Raw genomic sequence first — 15,269 nt, 5'->3', positions numbered from 1 at the left:
AGAACCTTCTAGAAGGACAACCATCTCTGCAGCACCAATCAGGTGCTGCACCAACCATCTCCACCAATCAGGCCTTTATGGTAGAGTGGCCAGACGGGAGCCACTCCTCAGTAAAAGGCACATGACAGCCCAGTTGGAGTTTGCCAAAAGGCATCTAAAGCCTCTCAGACCATGAGAAACAAGATTCTCTGCTCTGATGAAACCAAGATTGAACTCTTTCTCTAAATGCCAAGCGTCACGTCTGAAGGAAACCTGGCACCCTTCCTACGGTGAAGCATGGAGGTGGCAGCATCATGCTGTGGGAATGTTTTTCAGTGACAGGGACTGGGAGACTAGTCTGGATTGAGGGAAATATGAACGGAGCAAAGTACAGAGAGATCCTTGACGAAAACATGCTTCAGAGCGCAGAGAACCTTAGACTGGCCTTCCAACGGGACAACAACTCTAAGCACACAGCCAAGACAAAGTAGAATTTGCTCTGGGACAAGTTTATGAATGTCCTTGAGTGGCCTAGCCAGAGCCCGGACTTGAACCCGATCGAACATCTCTGGAGAGACCAGAAAATAGCTGTGCAGCAATGCTCCCCATTAAACCTGAAAGAGTTTGAGAGGATTTTCAGAGAAGAATGGGAGAAACTCCCCAAATACAGGTGTGCCAAGCTTGTAGCGTCATAACCAAGAAGACTCGATGCTGTAATCGCTTCCAAAAGTGTTTCAACAAAGTACTGAGTAAAGGGTCTGACTACTTAAAGTTGAAGTCAGAAGTTTACATACACCTTAGCCAAATACATTTAAACTCTGTTTTTTCAGAATTCCTGACGTTTAATCCTAGTAAAAATTCCCTGTTTTAGGTCAGGTAGGATCACCACTTTATTTTAAGAATGTGAAATGTCAGAATAAAAGTAGAGAGAATGATTTATTTCAACTTTTATTTCTTTCATCACATGCCCAGTGGGTCAGAAGTTTACATACACTCAATTAGTATTTGGTAGCATTGCCTTTAAATTGTTTAATTAACTTGGGTCAAACATTTCGGGTAGCCTTCCACAAGCTTCCCACAATAAGTTGGGTGAATTTTGGCCCATTCCTGCTGACAGAGCTGGTGTAACTGAGTAAGGTTAGTAGGGCTCCTTGCTCACACATGCTTTTTCATTTCTGCCCAGAAATGTTCTATGGGATTGATGTCAGGGCTTTGTGATGGCCACTACAATACCTTGACTTGTTGTCCTTTAGCCATTTTGCCACAACTTTGGAAGTATGCTTGAGGTCATTGTACATTTGGAAGATCCATTTGCGACCAAGCTTTAACTTCCTGACTGATGTCTTGAGATGTTGCTTCAATATATCCACATAATTTTCCTGCCTCATGATGCCGTCTATTTTGTGAAGTGCACCCGTCCCTCCTGCAGCAAAGAACCCCCACAACATGATGCTGCCACCCCCGTGCTTCACAGTTGGGATGGTGTTCTTTGGCTTGCAAGCCTCCCCCTTTTTCCTCCAAACATAACGATTGACTCAAATGATGTCAATTAGCCCATCAGAAGCTTCTAAAGCAATGACATCATTTTCTGGAATTTTCCAAACTGTTTAAAGGCACAGTCAACTTAGTGTATGTTAACTTCTGACCCACTGGAATTGTGATACAGTGAATTATAAGTGAAATAATTTGTCTGTAAACAATTGTTGGAAAAATTACTTGTGTCATGCACAAAGTAGATGTCCTAACCGACTTGTCAAAACTATAGTTTGTTAACAAGAAATTTGTGGAGTGGTTGAAAAACGAGTTTTAATGACTCCAACCTAAGTGAATGTAAACTTCTGACTTTAACTGTACGTAAATAAATATTTCAGTTCTTAATGTTTTATAAATTAGCAAAGATTTCTAAAAACCTGTTTTTGCTTTGTCATTAAGGAGTATTGTGTGTAGATTGATGAGGAAGAAAAACTATTTAATCAATTTTAGAATAAGGCTGTAAACTAACAAAATGTGAAAAAAGTCAAGAGGTCTGAATATTTTCTGAAGGCATCGTACACCTTCTGTATCCTGTGCATGTGACAAAGAAACATAGATTTTATTTTATGTGGTGTGTGTTTACTACATGGCCACTGCTCCAAAACCGCCATAATAAAGCCAGACAACGGTTTTCAACTGCACATGGGGACAAAGATCATACTTTTTGGAGAAATGTCCTCTGGTCTGATGAAACAAAAATTGAACTGTTTAGCCATAATGACCATCGTTATGTTTGGAGGAAAAAGGGGGAGGCTTGTAAGCCGAAGAACACCATCCCAACCGTGAAGCACGGGGTGGCAGCATCATGTTGTGGGGGTACTTTGCTTCAAAAGGGACGAGTGCACTTCACAAAATAGATGGCATCGTGAGGAGGAAAATTATGTGGATATATTGAAGCAACATCACAAGATATCAGTCAGGAAGTTAAAGCTTGGTCGCAAATGGGTCTTCCAAATGGACAATGACCCCAAGCATTCTTCCAAAGTTGTGGCAAAATGGCTTAAGGACAACAAAGTCAAGGTATTGGATCGGCCATCACAAAGCCCTGACCTCAATCCTATAGAAAACGTGTGAGCAGAACTAAAAAAGCGTGTGCGAAAAAGGAGGCCTACAAACCTGACTCAGTTACACCAGCTCTGTCAGCAGGAACGGGCCAAAATTCATCCAACTTATTATGGGAAGCTTGTGGAAGGCTACCCGAAACGTTTGACCCAAGTTAAACAATTTAAAGACAATGCCACCAAATACTAATTGAGTGTATGTAAACTTCTGACCCACTGAGAATGTGATGAAAGAAATAAAAGCTGAAATAAATCTCTCTCTCTACTATTATTCTGACACTTCACATTCTTACAATAAAGTGGTGATCCTAACTGACCGAAGACAGGACATTTTTACTAGGATTAAATGTCAGAAATTGTGAAAAACTTGGTTCAAATGTATTTGACTAAGGTGTATGTAAACTTCCGACTTCATCTATATTTGCCAGTGTGGTGCCATGTTTGTTGATATCATGCAATGCATTCTGGTTGTCACGTAAACATCTGTCAGCTCAAAAATATTATAACTAAACGAGATGAAGGGATGGTTCACTCGTCTTTCGAGTAAACTTAGGGAAGTGAATGATGAAAGTGAATGATGGAGAAACAGACCCAACTCATCTTGTAACCTCTTATCTTTGGTTGACGAGAAAAAATAAACATGCCGGCGCACACAAATTTCCAAATGTCGAATTACTTTAGATGTTTTGAAAGTGTATTACTCAATTATTTTGATCACTGGTGAGATCACCCGTGATGTGATCAATTGTAAATAGTAAACACTATTAGCTAATTCATATGATGTTTTCTGTCAGCTGAGAGTAAGCTAAATATGACCAATTGTGTTAGGTCATTCTTTCCTCAGTTAGCGCTTGGACTGACGTAGTCAAAATATTCCGGTTTGGATGAGAATTGTGTTATGGTGTTGCTACTTCTGTGACTGTCTGAACATTGCATCCAAAAGTAAACTGCTCACACTAAGGACATAATGTTGTAAAGACTGCTTGTGCAAAATGTTTCTGTGAAAAAACAGTGTGGCCAGCTCAAACTCTTACTGTTGCGCCAATCATAACTGGACGTTCTAAATAAGTGTTCTAATCCCACCGGTTAGAGCGGACACTGCAGGGACAGCTGTAGAATGATCACACCCATGTGTTCATACGAGTCAAAGGGTTAACAAGTCACATAATAAGTTGCATGGACTCTGTGCAATTATAGTGTTTAACATGATTTTCTAATGACTACCTCATCTCTGTACCCCACACATACAAGTATCTGTAAGGTCCCTCAGTTGAGCAGTGAATTTCAGACACAGATCCAACCAAAAGACCAGGGAGAATTTCCAAGATAAAAAATGTAAAAAAAGAAGTAGACATTTAATATGCCTTTGAGCATGGTGACATTATTAATGACACTTTGGATGGTGTATCAATACACCCAGTCACTACAAAGATGTAAGCGTCCTTCCTAACTCAGTTGCCGGAGAGGAAGGTAACAGCTCAGGGATTTCAACATGAGGCCAATGGTGACTTTAAAACAGTTACAGAGTTTAATGGCTGTGAGAGGAGAAAACCAAGAACGGATCAACAACATTGTAGATACTCCACAATACTAATCTAATTGACAGAGTGAAAAGAAGAAAGTCTGTACAGAATACAAATGTTCCAAAACACGCATCCTGTTTGCAACAAGGCACTAAAGTAATACTGCAAAAAATGTGGCAAACCAATTACCTTTATGTCCTGAATACAAATCCAACTCAACACATTACTGAGTACCATGCTCCATATTTTCAAGCATAGTGGTGGATGCATCATGTTATGGGTATGCTTGTAATTGTTATGGACAGGGGAGTTTTTCAGGATTAAAAAGGAAACAGAATGGAGCTAAGCACATTCAAAATCCTAGAGGGAAACCTGCTTTAGTCTGCTGTCTACCAGACACTGGGGAGATGAATTCACGTTTGACGAGGACAATAACCTAAAACCCTATTTTCAGGTCTCTCCAGAGATGTTCGATCAGGTTCAAATCCGGGCTCTGGCTTGGCCACTCAAGGACATTCAGAGACTTGTCCCAAAGGCACTCTTGCGTTGTCTTGGCTGTGTGCTTAGGGCCGCCTTTTGGCAAACTCCAAGCGGGCTGTCATGTGCCTTTTACTGAGGAGAGGCTTCCGTCTGTCCAATCTACCATAAAGACCTGATTGGTGGAGTAATGCAGAGATGGTTGTCCTTTTGGAATGTTCTCCCATATCCAGAGAGGAACTCTAGAGCTCTGTCAGAATGACCATCGGGTTCTTGGTCACCTCCCTGACCAAGGCCCTTCTCCCCCAATTGCTCAGTTTGGCCGGGTGGCCAGCTCTAGGAAGAGTCTTGATGGTCCAGAACTTCTTCCATTTAAGAATGATGGAGGCCACTGTGTTCTTGGGGACCTTCAATGTTGCAGAAATGTTTTGGTACCCCTCCCCAGATCTGAGCCACGACACAATCCTGTCTCTGAGCTCTACGGACAATTCCTTCGACCTCATGGCTTGGTTTTTGCTCTGACATGCACTGTCAACTGTGGAACCTTATACAGACAGGTGTGTGCCTTTTTAAATCATGTCCAATTAATTGAATTTACCACAGGTGGACTCCAATCAAGTTATAGAAACATCTCAAGGATGATCAATGTAGGGGAATGCACTGTACATTTAAGATACCATAGTACTGTAGATAGGCATCACACCAGTACATGGTAAGACTTTCATTGAATGTTACATACAGTATATAAGCATTCATAACTTGTTGCATGAAGCTACACATCTGGGCTAACCATAGACTACATAGTGATGGTAGGGGAGGTTTTGTGCTAAGTTGTAGGAATAGGTATACAAGATCCATAGACTCCATTCTCTGAAGGTAATCTTTATTTATTGGGGATGGTAGAAGGGGAAGTAAAAGCAGACAAACCTTGCTGACTCTGAGCATCGTACACACGCAGGCCAAAGAGAGGAGGCCTCTCGCTTCTCAGTAGAGTAACGTCCCCAGAGGTAAGATCCAGCTGGAAGACAGAAGCGTTCATGTACTCCGTCCAGAAGATGGAGTTCCGGTAGTGAGAAATTCCAAACGGGTGGTTCAACTGTTTGCCGTTGTACACAACCTGGATGAGAAATCAGACACCAGTTATCAAAGAACACAACCTGTACACCAGTACTCAAAGACCTGAGAGAGTAGAGGGAAGGCAAACCACAGAAATGGCAGAGATAACTATGGCAATTTTAGAAGACTATAATGGTGACATCCCAGCAGGCAAAGCTGGTTGACATGACGTCATTATCTGTCTGTAATGACATCATTTCAAACAGTTTTGCCCCTGGACTCCAGCTCCACTCACCTGTCTGCCAGTGCCATTGAGGTGAATCTTCTCTATGTGATCGTAGTAGGCATCACACCAGTACATGGTGCTGGTCCCATGGTCCAGGGTGAGGCCGTTGGGCCACAGCATGTTAGACGTGACAAATATCCGTCTGTTAGATCCATCCATCCACGCTTTTTCTATTCTTCCTATGCTGTCATTGACTTCATCTTCCTCCCAGTCCGTCCAGTACATCCAACTGAAATACACAAACAAAATACATTTCTTACAATTGAGTAACAATAAAAACGAACAATGAACCATACCAATCGGGGACTAAATCTGTTTTGCAAACATACAATGCCTTGAGAAAGTATTCATACCCCTTAACTTATTCCACATTTTGTTGTGGTACAGCCTGAATTAAAAAAAAATGTATTTACAGTTGAAGTCGGAAGTTTACATACACTTAGATTGGAGTCATTAAAACTCGTTTTTCAACCACTCCACAAATTTATTGTCAACAAACTACAGTTTTGGCAAGTAGGTTAGGACATCTACTTTATGCATGACACAAGCCATTTTGCCAACAATTGTTTACAGACAGATTATTTCACTTATAATTCACTGTGTCACAATTCCAGTTGACTGTGCCTTTGAACAGTTTGGAAAATTCCAGAAAATGATGTCATTGCTTTAGAAGCTTCTGATGGGCTAATTGACATAATTAAAGGTCAATTGGAGGTGTACCTGTGGATATATTTCAAGGCCCACCTTCAAACTCTGTGCCTCTTTGCTTGACATCATGGGAAAATAAAAATAAATCAGCCAAGAACTCTGAAAAAAATGTGTAGACCTCCACAAGTCTGGTTCATCCTTGGGAGCAATTTCCAAACGCCTGAAGGTACCACGTTCATCTGTACAAACAATAGTACGCAAGTATAAACACCATGAGACCACGCAGCCGTCATACCGCTCAGGAAGAAGACACGTTCTGTCTCCTAGAGATGAACATACTTTGGTGCGAAAAGTGCAAATCAATCCCAGAACAACAGCAAAGGTCCTTGTGAAGATGCTGGAGGAAACAAGTACAAAAGTATCTATATCCACAGTAAAACGAGTCCTATATTGACATAACCTGAAAGGCCACTCAGCAAGGAAGAAGCCACTGCTCCAAAACCGCCATAAAAAAGCCAGACTATAGTTTGCAGCTGCACATGGAGAAAAGTCCTCTGGTCTGATGAAACAAAAATAGAACTGTTTGGCCATAATGACCATCGTTATGTTTGGAGGAAAAAGGGGGAGGCTTGCAAGCCGAAGAACACCATCCCAACCGTGAAGCATATCATAAGGTGAATGCACAACTTTGTAAGTCGCTCTGGATAAGAGCGTCTGCTAAATGACTTAAATGTAAATGTAAATGTAAGCACGGGGTGGCAGCATCATGTTGTGGGGGTGCTTTGCTTCAAAAGGGACGGGTGCACTTCACAAAATAGATGCATTCATGAGGAGGGAAAATAATGTGGATATATTGAAGCAACATCTCAAGACATCAATCAGGAAGTTAAAGCTTGGTCGCAAATGGTTCTTCCAAATGGACAATGACCCCAAGCATACTTCCAAAGTTGTGACAAAATGGCTTAAGGACAACAAAGTCAAGGTATTGGAGTGGCCATCACAAAGCTCTGACCTCAATCCCACAGAAAATTTGTGTGCAGAACTGAAAAAGCATGTACGAGCAAGGAGGCCTACAAACCTGACTCAGTTACACCAATTCTGTCAGCAGGAATGGGCCAAAATTCACCCAACTTATTGTGGGAAGCTTGTGGAAGGCTACCCGAAACGTTTTACCCAAGTTAAACAATTTAAAGGCAATGCTACCAAATACTAACTAAGTGTATGTAATTGTCTGACCCACTGGGAATGTGATGAAATAAAAGCTGAAATAAATCATTCTCTCTACTATTATTCTGACATTTCACATTATTAAAATAAAGTGCTGATCCTAACTGACCAAAGACAAGGAATTTTTACTATGATTAAATGTCAGGAATTGTGAAAAACGGAGTTTAAATATATTTGGCTGAGGTGTATGTAAACTTCCGACTTCAACTGTATTTATTTCACCTTTATTTAACCAGGTAGACTAGTTGAGAACAAGTTCTCATTTACAACTGCGACCTGGCCAAGATAAAGCAAAGCAGTGAGACACAAACAACAACACAGAGTTACACATGGAATAAACAAAACATACAGTCAATAATACAGTAGAAAAGTCTATATACAATGTGTGCAAATGAGGTAGGATAAGGGAGGTTTGGCAATAAATAGGCCATAGTGGCGAAATAATTACAATATAGCAATTAAACACTGGAGTGACAGATGTGCAGAAGATGATTGTGCAAGTTGAGATACTGGGGTGCAAAGGAGCAAAATAAATAAAATAAATAACAGTATGGGGGATGAGATGTTTACAGATGGGCTATGTACAGGTGCAGTGATCTGTGAGCTGCTCTGACAGCTGGTGCTTAATGTTAGTGAGGGAGATATGAGACTCCAGCTTCAGTCATTTTTGCGGTTCGTTCCAGTCACTGGCAGCAGAGAACTGGAAGGAAAGGCGGCCAATTGGCTTTAGGGGTGACCAGTGAGATATACCTGCTGGAGCGCGTGCTACAGGTGGGTGCTGCTATGGTGACCAGTGAGCTGAGATAAGGCGGGGCTTTACCTAGCAAAGACTTATAGATGACCTGGAGCCAGTGGGTTTGGCAACGAATATGAAGCGAGGGCCAGCCAACGAGAGCATCCAGGTCGCAGTGGTGGGTAGTATATGGGGCTTTGGTGACAAACGGATAGAATCCAACTGTTCCAACTGTTAGAATCACATTTGGCAGCGATTATAGCTGTGAGTCTTTCTGGGTAAGTCTCTAAGAACTTTGCTCAGCTGGATTGTATAATATTCACACACTATTATTTTTTAAATTCTTCAAGCTCTGTCAAGTTGGTTGTTGATCATTGCAAGACAGCCATTTTAAAGTCTTGCCATAGATGTTCAAGATGATTTAAGTCAAAACTGTTACTAGGCCACTCAGGAACATTCAATGTCATCTTGGTAAGCAACTCCAGTGTATATTTGGCCTAGTGTTTTAGGTTACTGTCAGCTGAAAGATTAATTTGTCTTCCAGTGTCTGTTGGAAAGCAGACTTAACCAGGTTTTCCTGTGCTTAGCTCTATTCCGTTTCTTTTTATCCCCAAAATCTCCGTAGTCCTTGCTGATGACAAGCATACCCTTAACATGATGCAACCACAACTATGCTTGAAAATATCAAGAGTGGTACTCAGTGATGTGTTGTGTTGGATTTGCCACAAACATAACACTTTGTATTCAGGACATAAGGTACATTTCGCTGCCAAGTTTTTTGCAGTTTTACTTTAGTGCCTTTTGTTCAAACAGGCTGTTTGTTTCGGAACATTTTTATTCAGTACAGGCTTCATTCTTTTCACTCTGTCATTTAGGTTAGTATTGTGGCGTAACTACAATGTTGTTGATCCATCCTCAGTGTTTTCTCCTATCACAGTCATTAAACTCTGTAACTGTTTTAAATTCACCATTGGCTTCATGGTGAAATAGAGTTAGGAAGGACACCTGTATCTTTGTAGTGACTGGGTGTGTTGATACACCATCCAAAGTGTAATGAATAACTTAACCATGTTCAAAAAGGGATTTTCAATGTATATAAACCTCCCTGGTCTTTGTGGTTGAATATGCTGGAATTCACTGCTCAACTGAGGTACCAGTACCATACATATAATTGTATGTGTGGGGTACAGAGATGAGGTAGATATTAAAAGATCATGTTAGACACTATTATTGCACACAGAGTGAATCCATGCAATGTGGTTGAATACCTATAAAAGACATTTCAGTTTTTCATTTGTTTATTAATTTGTAAAAAATTCTGAAAACATTATTCCCCTTTGACATTATGGGGTATTGAGCGTAGGCCAGTGACGACACAACATCGCAAATTCAGGCTGTAACACAACAACATTTGGAAAAAGTCAAGAGTTGGGAATACTTTCCGAAAGCACTGCACATACAAAATTGAAGACACACCACATAAACACTGATCCAAACATTCACAATTCACCATACACCACTTAATCTTTGAGTCCATCTTCCATCCCCATATCAGAAATCAGGTCCTGCTTTGCATCATTATCTTTTCAGGGGTTTACTCAGCTATTCCCAATGGACTTGTGATATTTGAAAAGCGGTTAGGTCAATGATTTGACATGATCTAGTGGTCTCTAGTAACCATGCTTAAGGGATTTGTATCCTCTGAGTGTTACTGCTGGGCTGCACAGCCTTTTCTGTCTCATCAATGATGGAGTTGCCTGCTACATGTGCGGTACATAAAACAGAATGTGATAGAGGGCGAATCAAGCTCTCTCTGTCACTGCAAGTCATCTCCATGACCCAATGAATAATTCAACACACACACCACATCCTTCACTTCTTGGCTAAAGCTCTGTAAAGCAATATCCAAAGCAAAAGTGTGTGTGTGTTTGTGCTTGTGTGCATGTTCAAGAGTGTGCGCACGTGCGCAAGAGAGACTGTGATAGGGAAAGAAAAATAAAGAAAAATACAGTAAGTGATTGAGACAGTAAGTCGGCAAAGTTAATCCCTATCATGTTAACACAGACTGGAGTTGACATGCAAAGAGGGAAATATAGCTCGGAAGAACAGAGGAGGGTCTGAAAAACCACCCATTTCACCTGAGGAGACAATATCTGGTTCTGCTGATGGATGGGCCAATGGTCACTGACAACCCCAAACCACAATTTAATAAAAATGTGCCAACCCGTCATTGAGAAGGTCAGTGGTTAAAGTGATTATTCCTCCGTTATGATAACAAAATAAATTAAACCCACTGATGTAGGAGGAATCATGTTATTGCAATAATGTAATGTGTGGTCGATGAGAACTGCATGAGCTTGTTATCTGTGTCAGCCAATTGCGACACAATAAAACCCGTAGCTTATGTCCAGTTGAAACTGGTTCCGTCTGCTCACGTCACGTGCACCTGTTGCTGAGGTGAGAGATAACGAGTGAAAGGAGCCTTGGCCTAGCCCAGCTAGCAATGAGACATTGGCCCTAGAAATTGCCTAGAAGACCAGCATCCCAGAGTCACCTCTACCCTGTTGACGTTGAGACTGGTGTTTTGCGGGTACTATTTAACAAAGCTGCCAGTTGAGGACTTTTTGAGACAGTAATCAAACCCACAAATGCTGATGCTCCAGATACTCAACTAATCTAAAATAAGGCCAGTTTTATTGCTTCTTTAATCAGAACAACAGTTTTCAGCTGTGCTAACATAATTGCAAAATGGTTTTCTAATGATCAATTAGCCTTTTAAAATGATAAACTTGGATTAGCTAACACAACGTGCCATTGGAACACAGGAGTGATGGTTGCTGATAATGGGCCTCTGTATGCCTATGTAGATATTCCCTAAAAAATCTGCCGTTTCCAGCTACAATAGTCATTTACAACATTAACAATCTACACTGTATGTCTGATCAATTTGATGTTATTTTAATGGACAAAAAATGTGTTTTTCTTTCAAAAACAAGGACATTTCTAAGTGACATCCTAACATTTGAACAGTAGTGTATATGCAAAAAATATTTTTCATTTTGTTGATAGCCTACATTTAAGTTGGCTAAATGAAGTTTGAACTATCTTTTAAATGTTGTGCTATATTTAGTTAGAGATGGGGTAAAAATAGGCCAGTTGTAAAATAAATAGCATTAGTCTATTGCTGTCATTTGTTGGGTTCTGTTAAGCCCTTTTCTTTTCAAAATAAGTAAATCTTGTGTTTGCCGCAATATAACCATGAAAAGGAAAAACCAAAAAGGGTGAGGTGCAAAACTTAATTTAATGCCGTAAGATAATAACCTGTTCGTATTTTCCCTATAAACAATGACTTGACTTATGCCTACTTTTGATATTACCCTAATAAAGTTCACAAACGTTTGTGAAAGTTTGCTGTGCTATGGCTATTATTTGGCTTAGCTATGCATGCCTATAAAGGCAGTGAGCACCAGAGTTCCAAATTACTCCCGACAGTTGAACTTGAGGTAAGGAAGAATGTTTGAGGCCTACGAGTTACTCCTTTAATCTAATAATAAACTGATTATCTTTATTTAAAAAATATTCTGATAGAAAATTAACAAATTAGTCTCCTTCTATATGCCTATATCTGTATAGCAGTAGCAGCCTATCTGACAAGTAGCCTACAAAGAAATACATGTCGGTGTCGGGAACATGGCGCTCTATCTTTCTCTCGGTCGCTCTAGGGCTTGGCCTAAGCTTTTCTTCCTTTATATTTACATTTTAAATATTAATATCATACAGTGGTCCACCTAGGCCTATAGGCCTACAGTATGCATGCAATGCACTGAGGCATTTAGTGTTCAAATCTCCAACAGTTGAACCAGTGAGGTGGACAATTATTGTTTTAGGGAAGTAAAAACAAATGAAACAATAGGCTATAAAGTTTTGAATATGCTACACATCGAAACGCAACAAATATTTTTTGGGTTATTTGTTATAGGCAGTTTTTAAAGACATGTAACTGTGGATCATTTGGCCAATATCACTTGATTATTGAGGGAGTTGGCAGCGCCTGGTCGGAGTTTCTTTCTACTCTCGGATCTGAACGGGTCTCTCAGGTCGGAACCAGCACGGTTCTGTTTGGGTCTTTTTTTCAGAGCCAGTCAGATTGTCCTCGGGTACATTCTGAACAGGTCTCTGTTTTAAAAATAAAATAATGTATGCATATTGGGTCAGGTGGGAAAGCCACGTATCCATTTCAGAACGGTCCAACTTTTTGGACCCGTGAAGACATCTAATGTGCAGTAGCTAGCTATTTCTGAGAAGGAAATAGTATGTCAAGGCCACCTAACTAAAACCATTTTAAATGTAAACTTCAATGGGGTAACGCCAAAGTTGGGACGTCCCAAGGATTCCGGATAGCATGGACCCTCCCAGAATGGGTCCAGATAGACCCTGTGCTTTATGTGCTTTTCTACTTTAACACCCATAGACACTATTATCCCTGACCCTTTTCTAATGTGTTTGTTTCTTTGTTTAAAACCAGCATCACATAGGCTTAGTGAGCTGTGCATATTCTCTTTTCTGCAAACAATCCCTGAATAGATATGTGAAAACACAACTCATACTTTCAACCATATTGTTCTTTGACATCAGGGCATTTGTGAAACTGTTGTTTTATTATACAGGTATTGTATGATTTGGCCCCGTCTTCAGTGAGCTCACCTGTTGAGGGGATCCACTACAATGGCTCGGGGGTGAGACATGTCCCCCTCCAGAAGAGTCTTCCTGGTTTGAGAGGCCCTCTCCAGTCTGGCCACACTGATAGTCTTCCTGTAGCCATCATTGGTCCAGTAGAGGTTATTACCAATCCAGTCCACAGAGATCCCCTCAACATTGTCCAGGTCTGCAAGGTGATGGAACACCAATGTTATTGTTATCTGCCCCTGACATGACGTTCTTTTTTTTCTCAACTGTAAACGGATCCTTTAGAAAGTCTATTAACTGATGCATAGAGACAGCGCAACGTTGTTATCATTTTGATGACTAATATCATTCACAGAGATGTATAGCTAAGAAAAATCCATCAAAGTGTTCCTTTAGTCAAGGAGACAGGAGTAAAGATGTTTCATATAAAGCAGGGATGGGAAACTTTGATCAGGTTGGGGTCCACAAAAAATCAGAACTCATGATGGGCCGCAGTGGTTCGCAGGTCTGCGTAACCACATCCATACCCACACATGCAGTCAGATTCAGGCCCTAGCCTTTTGGGGGCCCTATGTACAATTTTGTTGGGAGGGTGGGGGGCACCTTGCAAACAACCCCCCCCCCCTATTGACAGTGGAGAGTTTTAGAGTTCCTTTCCTGTGATTCTACACATTTTGCCATAGGGTGGAGAGAAATGTTTAGATAGCTGGCTAAACTAACTTACCCATCTATAAAAAATGTTAGCTGACATGGGCTAATTGAGTGACTGTCACTGACGGAAGGAAAGGAAAGGGGGATACCTAGTCAGTTGAACAACTGAATGCATTCAACTGAAATGTGTCTTCCGCATTTTACCCAACCCCTCTGAATCAGAGAGGTGTGGGGGGCTGCCATAATCGACATCCACATAACAAGAAAAAAACTGCTGATGCACAACTACATTTCGAAATTGCACCTTGTGTATTATATTATTCCTAATTGATCCTTGGGCCTACAAAAGGGTGGCCCATCCCTGATATAAAGTATAATAAAAAATAAACCCACCATCTTTGAGTACCGTTTCCCGGCTGTTCCCATCTATTTTCTGCCGGCCTATGAGGAAACTGGTGGTGTCAGCGAAGTAGATTTGTCCTGACTCTGTGTGGTAGTCGATGGCTCTGGGGTTGACCAGGTCCTCGATTGGGACCATGTGCTCATCACTGGACTTCACATTCATGTCCAGGCCTCGGATGACCCCTGGCCGACCTTTACCATAGAACAGGAAGAGGTCGTTTTTGGGTTCTAGAATACAAAAACAGAGAAGGGTTCTTTACTCTTTACTCTACTTATTGTCAGTTAATTGGTGTAATTCTTCAATACTGCTGATCCCAGAATTAAAGCCTCTAACATTCCACGTTGTCCTAATCTGAGACAGCCAGGCTCATCTATTCTCCTTGATGGGAGAAGTAATCAGTGCTAATGACTGTGTCACCTTCTATCATATTTATGTTGCAAACTGGCATTGCAGTGAGAAAAGAGAAAATGGCTAAAGAACACTGAGAAAGCAGTGGTCTTGTGAGCCATACTCAGGGTTCCTGCGCTAGCTAGCTTGGCCTGAAGTAACTATATGAAAGTCAGGTGAGAGACTAAAAAGCGACTGTTAACTTCTAATGCACAGACATGAACATTATCTCATTTGAAAGGCAAAACTGAGGTAGCTCCACCCAGCACCAGTCACTCTGGGGGTTCTGGGTGGGACCCTAGGGATCCTCCAGGGCTACAAAGAAAGAACCAGACCTCTCCTCACTCTGCCTCTACCCAGGAGACCATACTGCCGTGTGTGAGACAGACCACACATGCATCACTTCAATTTATCATCCTGTGAGGGAGAGTCGGGCTACCCCAAGAGACAATTAAGCATTGTATGAGACCCAGATCATAAACCCCACCATGACTGGCTGCGATGCGGCATGAAGAAGCACAACCATTTAGCACTGAATCTCATTAGGCTAAGGGAAGAGAGAGCCGGTGTCATCAGAATATCTAGCAAAGAGGTATAAATCAAATGTGTCACAGAGGGA

General features: G+C 41.2%; 1 protein-coding gene across 8 annotated transcripts in view; it reads right to left on the bottom strand.

The window, feature by feature from the left end:
- The window catches only part of lrp1bb (low density lipoprotein receptor-related protein 1Bb), a 441,142-nt gene that overhangs the window by 190,248 nt on the left and 235,625 nt on the right, over positions 1 to 15,269 (bottom strand). For all 8 annotated transcript variants that reach the window (XR_003869151.1, XM_029711578.1, XM_029711581.1 and 5 more), the window contains 4 exons: positions 14,254 to 14,490; positions 13,228 to 13,408; positions 5,925 to 6,144; positions 5,501 to 5,690 (listed from right to left, as the gene is read on the bottom strand). Coding sequence is in view for 7 of the 8 variants with exons in the window: in XM_029711578.1 (XP_029567438.1) it covers positions 5,501 to 5,690; positions 5,925 to 6,144; positions 13,228 to 13,408; positions 14,254 to 14,490 (828 nt within the window). In the remaining variant the exon portion in view is untranslated. The remainder of the gene's footprint in view (positions 1 to 5,500; positions 5,691 to 5,924; positions 6,145 to 13,227; positions 13,409 to 14,253; positions 14,491 to 15,269) is intronic.

The sequence above is a fragment of the Salmo trutta genome, chromosome 24, assembly GCF_901001165.1.
Source record: "Salmo trutta chromosome 24, fSalTru1.1, whole genome shotgun sequence".
Taxonomy (NCBI): Eukaryota; Metazoa; Chordata; class Actinopteri; order Salmoniformes; family Salmonidae; genus Salmo; species Salmo trutta.
The sequence above is the reverse complement of the archived record's forward strand: the minus strand, read 5'-3'. Positions and strand labels throughout refer to the sequence as shown.